The sequence below is a fragment of the Protomyctophum parallelum genome, assembly GCF_964188405.1.
Source record: "Protomyctophum parallelum genome assembly, chromosome: 18".
Classification (NCBI taxonomy): Eukaryota; Metazoa; Chordata; class Actinopteri; order Myctophiformes; family Myctophidae; genus Protomyctophum; species Protomyctophum parallelum.
The window spans coordinates 39,971,616-39,981,615 of record NC_139716.1 but is presented as its reverse complement, the minus strand read 5'-3'; the positions used below and the strand labels follow the sequence as shown (position 1 = coordinate 39,981,615).

General features: G+C 42.9%; 1 protein-coding gene across 1 annotated transcript in view; it reads left to right on the top strand.

The window, feature by feature from the left end:
- The window catches only part of LOC310875570 (uncharacterized protein), a 48,355-nt gene that overhangs the window by 16,168 nt on the left and 22,187 nt on the right, over positions 1-10,000 (top strand). The window contains exons 9-12 of the mRNA XM_083788849.1: positions 862-1,058; positions 4,628-4,692; positions 7,201-7,307; positions 7,647-7,749. Coding sequence (XP_083644975.1) covers positions 862-1,058; positions 4,628-4,692; positions 7,201-7,307; positions 7,647-7,749 — 472 coding nt within the window. The remainder of the gene's footprint in view (positions 1-861; positions 1,059-4,627; positions 4,693-7,200; positions 7,308-7,646; positions 7,750-10,000) is intronic.

Below are 10,000 nucleotides of genomic sequence, written 5' to 3'. Positions count from 1 at the left end.
CTGGAGGCTGAACCCTTGACAGTCAAACGGGCCAATGAAGTAAACAGTAATATAGTGACATGACATCACACTATCAGCCCCTCCCCTAACCCCTCCCCCCTTTACCATACAACTACAGCTGTGGGGTGCGGCTTCAGTTCAGGTGGATCACCACCCATCACCACCCACCATATGATGAATTCCTGTTCTGTACTTTAGCTACATAGAAGTGTCTATTTGTATGTCTCTAAATGTTTGTATGTCTTTAAATGTTTTGATGAATTGAACAATGTGGACCCTGTTGTAAACAAGTGTAATGCTTAATTGGGTCGTCCACTCACAGTTGACAGTCTTTGTATTGAGTTTGTGCTTAAAATGTACTGTAAATTCTACAAACTGTTAATAAATATTTCAATCAATCAATCAATCAAACCAGGCATACTTTATGAACTGGTGGGCGTGTCCACATAAAAAGCATGATTTTAACAAACTGTACACTTTTTGGAAAAAGTTTTTCCTCCTTATATTATAATAATACCTGATGATCATGTTTTAGGGTGGAAAAGAATCGTGTCACTCCATCTTTTAAAAATAGATTAAAAACAAATCAGAATTTAATTAATTGTATTTAATTTCTTAATACATTTATAAAATTAAATCAATTCCATTAAAAAACATACGTGCTTGTAGATCAGCTATTTTCACTAGTTTGAGTCCCGAGCAAATGTTTTTTTTATTTTGGGTTGAGTTAAAATGTTTAAGAACCACTGCTCCATTCTCTCTCTCTCTCTCTCTCTCTCTCTCTCTCTCTCTCTCTCTCTCTCTCTCTGTCTCTCTATCTCTCTCTCTCTCTCTCTCTCTCTCTCTCTCTCTCTCTCTCAGGGACAACATGGGTTTCCCAGTAGTGGAGTGTTCTGCGGACGGATCGTTCGTTCTGTCCAAACCCCCGAAGACGGGCGGTCTGGTGAGCTTCGGCACGGTCGCCGAGCAGCTGGTGTACGAGATCGGCGACCCACGCCGATACCTGCTCCCTGACGTCACCTGTGACTTCAGCCAGGTGCTCATCAAGGAGGTCCCAGGTAAACACGCACTTAACCCATTTAGGCCTGATGTCGAAATTAAAAAACCTTATGTTTCTGTATCAGTGGTGCTCAATATTTCATGGCAAGGGCCCCAAAAATTATACGTAATATGCCCCCCCCCATCTGAAAATATGTTGTTCTAGGGACCCCACCAGAAGCAAAGATTTGAGTTAAAATGTTCACTCTGTAATAATATATATTCAAAGATTTGAGGCACATTTTCACGATTTTTCAAAAATAGCTAAAGTATAACATAATGCTTTAAAACACCATAGGGAAATATGGAAATACAGAAGAACGTCTCAGAGGAGTTATCTTTATTTGCACGCCACTGTTGCGTGTGTGTGTACACACACACAGTACACACACTAGGGGTTGATGGAGGTTCATCTGAGGACATGACCAAGAGTTGAACCGTTATCCCTTCCTCCAATAACCCCGTCTGTCCCACTGTCCTGGTGTCCAGCCCTAAATAAAATCCTTTATCAGCCCCTGCAGTTCCCTGCTGTACTATTTTCAAACTAAACATGGGTCTTGGCAACCTCGAGTGAACTGGTCCAGTGAACTTATCAACTTGTGTGTGTGTGTGTGTGTCCTCATGTTGACCGCTGCAGATCGCTGTGAGGTTCAAGTCATGGTCAACAGAGTAAGACCTCACAGTCAGTGACAAGATGTTAGAGAAATAGAGACATGGGTCATTGGAGAATGTTTAATGGGAGCGGTGGATAAGATACATAGCCTCAACTCTGAATTCCCCCAGGGTCCATCTCAGACTATAACAAAAGATGTTGGCTTCATTGGCGTTGGATTGAACCCATTCTGACCTGAGATCAGATTCATACGAGGTTTCCACTGGACACCCACTGGTCTGATTAACCCATTCTGACCTGAGATCAGATTCTAAAAATGTCAGTCGCTCTTCGATTTTTCAAAAATAGCAGACCTACAAGCTCGTATCGCGCCACTCGGTGGCGCGATATGAGCTTGTAGATCTGCTATTTTTCAATAGCTAAAGCATAACATGATGCCGACACCAAAATGGGTGCCCGTTAAGAATGGGTTAACAACGTTCATCTGTTGACTTGTTGTAAAGTGAAACCAAAATTTGGTTTCATTTTTCTGCTCTCAAGAGTTAAAATACTGTTTAAAAGAAGTGTACACAATTAGAGAACGTAGAAGAATTGTTCTTTTGATCAACGTTGGCCTGTTGTCCCTCCTATGGTACCACATCAATACAGCATGGAATTGTGGCCAAAATCCTATTTAACGACAACTAAATATTGGGATGAATAAATATTGGACCTTGATAAGGCTTCTTCCCTTCCCTTCCTTGCATTGTATTTTTGTTCTTTGATATGTTATTGTCTATTTTTTGTACTACGTGCTAAATAAATAAACCTAAACCTAAACCTAAGAAAATAAAATCTTCTACTTTCTTTTCTTTAAAGTTTAACAGTTTTGGACATGGTTTCCACCTGTTTGTTGTTTAAAGGACAACTTTAGTTTTTTTCAACCAAGGTTCATGTTTTAGGTTGTTATTAGAGAAACTAAAAGATGAGTGTTCTTTTTTTTTTCATTTGCTGCTTTCTTTCGTTTTAGGGATTTTAGCTGTTTTTGACAGGGGGGCGGGGGCATTCGCGCATGGGGCTAAATATGTATTTTTTTACAACATTTTATAGCGATTTCTTTTTTAATTATTTACTATAGTCCTAATAAACCCCTGGAAATTTCATCTGGCCACAAAACATCACGAGATCTACTGAATGTGTCAAACTGACATTGAGCCTATGACACACAGTGTGGCTTCCCCCCAGTAGGCTACCTTCACATTCAGTAGATCCTGTGATTTATTTGTGGCCAGATGTAATTTCCTGGGGTTTATTAGGGCTATAGTAAGTAATAAAAAAAAAAAATCTCCATAATATTTAGCACCATGCTCGAATGCCCCCGCCCCCCTGTACAAAACAGCTAAAATCCCTAAAACGAAAGAAAGCAGCAAATAGAAAAAAAAATAACACTTTCTCTAATAACAACCTGAAACATGAACCTTGGTTGAAAAAAACTAAAGTTGTCCTTTAAATACAGTATAATGAAATTATATTTGTAACATTTTTGTTTCTCTCTCTCTTTTTGGGGGCTGCAACAGCTCCCATTTTTTGGCAGGCTAGTTAGAAACCCTTATATTTCATCACTGACCTATCAAACATCCCCTGTGTCTCAACACATGTACAGTATTTACTCTGGTGTGTGTGTGTGTGTGTGTGTGTGTGTGTGTGTGTGTGTGTGTGTGTGTGTGTGTGTGTGTGTGTGTCCTGTTGACCGCTGCAGATTTCTGTGAGGTTCAAGTCATGGTCAACAGAGTAAGACCTCACGGTCAGTGACAAGATGTTAGAGAAATAGAGACATGGGTGATTGGAGAATATTTAATGGGAGCGGTGGACAAGAGGAGGGCGAGATTGGAAGAGGGAGAGGGACACAGAAACTGTTTAGTGTAGAGCTGTCCCAATCCGATCATGTGATCGGAAATCGGGGGGCCGATCACGTCATTTTCAAATGATCGGAATCGGATCGGGAGCAAAGAAATCGTGATCGGGACATCCCAATAGTATCAATATTACAGTGCCTCCGGAAAGTATTCACACCCCTGCACTTTGTTTTGCTGCAGCCTCATTTCAAAATGGATTAAATTCGTTTTAAAAAAAAAAAGGTTTTTTCAAATATTTTGTTAATTTATTAAAAATAAGAAACTGGAAAAACACATCTTTCCCTCTATCCTGACAAGTCTCCCAGTTCCTACAGCAGCAACGCTCCCCGTCTAACCTGACAGAGCTTCTGCAGAGAAGAAGGGGGAAAATACCCCAAATTCAAGTGTGCCAAGCTTGTAGCATCATTCCCAAAAAGGCTTAAGGCTGTAATTTCTGCCAAAGGGGCCTCAACTTAGTACTAAAGTCAAGAGTGTGAATACTTATGTACATGTGTTTTTCCAGTTTCTTATTTTTAATAAATTAACAAAATATTTGAAAAACCTTTTTTTTCATTATGGGGTATTGTGTGTAGATTGATGAGGAATAAAACCCGAATTTAATCCATTTTGAAATGAGGCAAATGCAACAAAACAAAATGTGGTTAAGTGAAGTGAAGGGATGTGAATACTTTCCGGAGGCACTGACTGTATATCCATATCCTGATGTTAGACTGGATATTATTGTCTGTGATTTTGGATATTGTACTATAGTGATATGGCATAAGTGTTCTATATAAAAATATAAATATCGGATCGCGAAAAATCGGTATCGGCAGATCAAAAGTAACGTGATCGGGACATCCCTAGTTTAGTGTCTACCAAGTAACTACACACTCTGGAGGGAGTGATAGTAAGAAAGTGCACTCATCGTGTGTGTGTGTGTGTGTGTGTGTGTGTGTGTGTGTGTGTGTGTGTGTGTGTGTGTGTGTGTGTGTGTGTGTGTGTGTGTGTGTGTGTGTGTGTGTGTGTGTGTGTGTGTGTGTGTGTGTGTGTGTGTGTGTGTGTGTGTGTGTGTGTGTGTGTGTGCGCGTGTCATGTCCAGGCATAGAGGGAGGTGCTGTCAGAGTGACCGGCGCCAAAGGCTCCGCTCCGTCTAATTACTACAAGGTACGCATCGATGTCCTCTACAATTTACAATTCAGGCATTTAGCAGACACTCTTAACCCATTCTGACCCGAGATCAGATTCATACGAGGTTTCCACTGGACACACACTGGGTCTGATTAACCCATTCTGACCTGAGATCAGATTCTAAAAAATGTCAGTCGTTCTTCTATTTTTCAAAAAATAGCAGACCTACAAGCTCGTATCGCACCACTCGGTGGCGCGATATGAGCTTGTAGATCTGCTATTTTTCAATAGCTAAAGCATAACATGATGCCCACACCAAAATGGGTGCCCGTTCAGAATGGGTTAACCCATTGAGACCTGAGCTCGATTCTACAAAATGTCTTCTAAATCATGACAGTTTTCTGAAAAACCCTATGTTTCTATGTCAGTGGTTCTCAAACTATTTCATGTCAAGGACGGTAAGGACCCCAATTATTATCTGTATTTGGCCCGCCCGCCGACCCCCATCTCAAAATATGTTGTTCCAGGGACCAACAGAAGCAAAGATTTGAGTCAAAATCGTTCACCCTGAAAGAATATATATTTGTACAGGTCAGGGTTCACAGTGGGTTTACAGCAAAGCAGTCAGAGACCAGATTTACTGAAGAAGGCACTTATTTAAATTCCAAGTGAGCTCGGTGCATCGCTTATAGCACTGAATGAAGTACGCCATACATACAGTCATTACATTATATAGGTAGGTTTGTGAGGCAAGATCTATACGTCATTCTGGAAACACATGTTAACCTATCCATCATTAATAGATCTGTAAACAAGTATCAATAATACAGATCATATTCTGGGCAAACTAGAGCATCCTATAAATGTCTTATGGGTGGGGATGGTATTCTGCTGACCCCCTTGTCCTCCCATCCTGTCCCAACCTGCCGTGTCTGTCTCCCCTCGGGACAGGCCTGTCTGACAGGTGAATACATGAACTTTAACACATTTAGGCCCGACGTCGAAATACAGAAAATGTCTTCTAAATCATGACAGTTTTCTGAAATACCTATGTTTCTATATCGGTGAGTGGTGCTCAATATTTCATGTCAAGGACCCCAAAAAATGATATGTAATAGGCTGCCGACCCCCACCCCCAGAAGCAAAGATTTGAGTTAAAAATGTTCTCTCTGACAGAATATATATTCAAAGATTTGACGCACATTTTCATGATTTAAAAAAATGTGCAGATCTACAAGCTTGTAGCGCCCCCAAAGTGCCACGCTACGAGCTTGTAGATCTGCTATTTTTCAATAGCTAAAGTTTAACATAATGCTTAAAACACCAAAAGGGGTTCCCGTCCTGAATGGGGTCAACACACTTAGAATAACATGCACAGACCATGACTTGCTGGTTTTCTATACAGCACTACAGAGTAGGGGCGGACAACTCTACCTCGTCTGACCTCAAGCATATCATATGCTGGATGTCAGACGAGGTAGAGTTGTCCTTCCCTACTCAAATATGTGACATATGCTAAGTATAGACAGTCAGCAGGCATTTGGATCCATTGAGGATACATGCACTTTAGTGTCTCCTTGGATAGTAGTTTAAAGGAGAATTCCATGCTAGAAGGCATGGAAAAAGTGTATTATTGGCTATTTCCCCTAATAGCCAATAATGCACTATATATAGAGCTTACTTACGCCTATCGCCCAACCTTGGGCATAGGCCGTCGGGGCTACGGCAAGTGCTATGGGCTAAGATGGAGTCTGAAGAGGTGGGTTTCTCAGACGAATACCGGAGAACTCGCCAGGTTTACCAAGTTGCCATCTTCATCAGTGTCTTCATCGTTATGCTAACATGCTGTCTTCATCAGTGTAGTTTATGTCAAACTCATAGATGTTATAGTTAATTTCCAAAAGTGATCAAATTATTTTGTGCAATTAAATGGTCAGCTAGATGATGATACTGTAAATAGGTGAGTAGGTGAGTATGTGAATACCAATGATAAGTAGGCCTACCATTTCAGGAATTACTATCCTCTCTCTCTCTCTCTCTCTCTCTCTCTCTCTCTCAATTCAATGCAATTTAAATGAAGGTGAAGTAAAACTAAAATGCACTAAATCGCGGCGAGTTGGTAAACTGGCGAGTTCTCCGGACACCTCTAAGACTATGGCGGAAGATTGGGAGTGAGTCGGCAGTTCTGATTGCAATGGGGTGCAGTGCATTCCATATTAGTTTTGGAGCCAGAAGGGAGAAGAGTTTTGGACGTGTGGAGCGTTAATTGTCCCGGCGTTTTTAAGTGAAGGTACTTCCAGCTTACCTGCGTCGGCTGATCGATCTGAGCGTGCGGGAGGGTTTGTAGGGTTCGATCGGACTTATCGGCAAGATATGTTGGGTGCCATACCTTTGGTTGCTTTGAATGCCAGCATCAGAGTTTTGTACTAGGGAGCGGAGAAGTGGGGGAAACATGTGAGAATGTTGTCTGGTTGAAGACCTTAAGCGAGCTAGGGGTGCAGGGGTTTTAAAAAAAACACCTCCTCTCGTCCCTAATTATTATAGGTGTGTGCTACCTACATGGACGGTTTCAGGGCCACGGCGGTGTGTCCTGTGGGCGGGCCCCGGGCGGCAGACAAGGCCCGACGCACTGCAGACAGCATCATCAAACGGTGTGTGTGTGTGTGTGTGTGTGTTTCTTTATTTATTTTTCATTTTTTTTAACCCATTCTGACCTGAGATCAGATTCTAAAAATGTCAGTCGTTCTTCGATTTTTTTCAAAAATAGCAGACCTACAAGCTCGTATCGCGCCACTCGGTGGCGCGATATGAGCTTGTAGATCTGCTATTTTTCAATAGCTAAAGCATAACATGATGCCAACACCAAAATGGGTGCCCGGTCAGAATGGGTTAAATGGCTTCACCAAGAATGTTATTTTTTATTTCATTGAAAATATATGTGTGTGTGTTTGTGTGTGTGTGTGTGTGTGTGTGTGTGTGTGTGTGTGCAGTACAAGACGCATGTTCAAGCAGGTGGGAATGGAGGACTTCAGCTCTGTCAACGTTCAAGTCCTGGGAGCAGAGGATACATATGGTCCCCATGCAAGCAACAAGGTAACACACACACACGCAGTCACGCACACACACACACACACACAGTCACGCACACACACACACACACACACGCGCCCACACACACAGGGATCCGATGGTAATTCCAACGGAGCATTAGTCCGACATGGGGGAAGGAACTCACAATGTTAGACAGCCTACATACGGATCAGACGTGCACGCGGGCACACCCGCGCTTATTTAACCCATTCTCACCGGGCACCCATTTTGGTGTCAGCATAATGTTATGCTTTAGCTATTTAAAAATAGCAGATCTACAAGCTCATAGCGCGCCACCGAGTGGCGCGATACGAGCTTGTAGGTCTGCTATTTTTGAAAAATCGAAGAGCGACTGACATTTTTAGAATCTGATCTCAGGTCAGAATGGGTTCATCAGACCAGTGTGTGTCCGGCGGAAACCTCGTATGAATCTGATCTCAGGTCAGAATGGGTTAAGAAATATTACACTGGAGGGGTTGGTTTAACGTCATTAACGCACGCCTGCGATGCTGCAGGAAAGTCCCGAAAGCAATGCAGAAGTGCATTAATGACGTTAAACCACCCCCTCCAGTGTAATATTGCAATTATACAACAGTTACCCTTAAAACTAAGAGAATCGCTGAAAATGTATATTTTTTTCAATGACAGATGTAGTGTCAACGGGGTCCATTTGGTTCCATTTGTACACTCAGAGTTACAGACCCATAAGGGCCCTTTTCGTTCCAAACTATCATTTAACTGGAGACCCCCTGGAACTGTCTCAAGGACCCCTGGGGGTCCCCGGACCCCACTTTGGGAACCACTGCCTTACAGGACCTGTGGGAACACACACACACACACACACACACACACACACACACACACACACACACACACACACACACACACACACACACACACACACACACACACACAGACCCTGAAGGGATGTAACCACTGTCACACCACAATTCAACCCCATTTAACATTTGAACCGCTCATGAAGGCTCGTTAAATCTGACCTGAATGCTTTCAGACTGTAAACAACAACAACAACAACAATGACCACGACCTTTGTGAACTCCACGTGTAACTCTTGTAACCCCGGGTTAAATAGTCAAGAGAAGAGAGACAGCTTTTTGTAAAGTTAGCTCTGGCCATAAGAGTTGACATCCATGCTTACTAGTAGCACAGGTTGCTTTGACTAGGCCTATTAAATAAATAGGCTTTTGACTTATGACGATTTATGAGAGAATAATTCTGATTATCAAATAATTGCAATTAGACAATTATGAAATAATTGTGACGGGCCTAATGTTGACAAGGATTTCCACCCCTCCATCCATCCATCCATCCATCCATCCATCCATGCGCCCACCCACCCAGGTCAGTCGAGGTCTAGTCTATCAGTGCCAGGGACATAGTTAAGCTTATTTCACGCTTCCAACCTCCTCTGCCCTCTCTGCCCCCATTTTGATTATTTTCCAGCTTTTGTGTGCGTGTCTATATGCGTGTGTGTGTGCGTGTCTATGTGCGTGTGTGTGGGTGTGTGCGTGCGTGCACGTTAATGAATCACAGCAAGACCCTGACCACCTCCTTTAATCTCTCCCTCATTCATCATCTCTCTCTCTCTCTCTCTCTCTCTCTCTCTCTCTCTCTCTCTCTCTCTCTCTCTCTCTCTCTCTCTCTCTCTCTCGTTTCCTAAGTTAATCTGTCCATTGTTGAGCGGTTCCAATGTATTGGTGAACATTGAGCTGGTTCCCACAGGCCAGTACGTAGGTGTTTCTCACAGCTATGAGAGGGGGTGAAATGGGCCCTTGGGCGACGACGACGCATGTAAGGCAGGTTTCTACTGCTTTGCTAGCCTATAAGGTTTTATCCACTTTCAATCAGGCCTTGTTGTCGAGCGACGTTTGTTGCCGGTTTTCTGAGGATGTGGCCAATCCAAGGGCCATCGTGCAGCCGTTTATTGTTGGACCCTGGAACCATGAATGACAGTAAAGCTCTCCTGTCCTCCATCAGGGTAGCAGAGAAGCCGTCATATGGATGTCTGTAATGACAGTAAAGCTCTCCTGTCCTCCATCAGCGTAGCAGAGAAGCCGTCATATGGATGTCTGTAATGACAGTAAAGCTCTCCTGTCCTCCATCAGGGCAGCAGAGAAGCCGTCATATGGATGTCTGTAATGACAGTAAAGCTCTCCTGTCCTCCATCAGGGCAGCAGAGAAGCCGTCATATGGATGTCTGTAATGACAGTAAACCCCCCCTGTCCTCCAT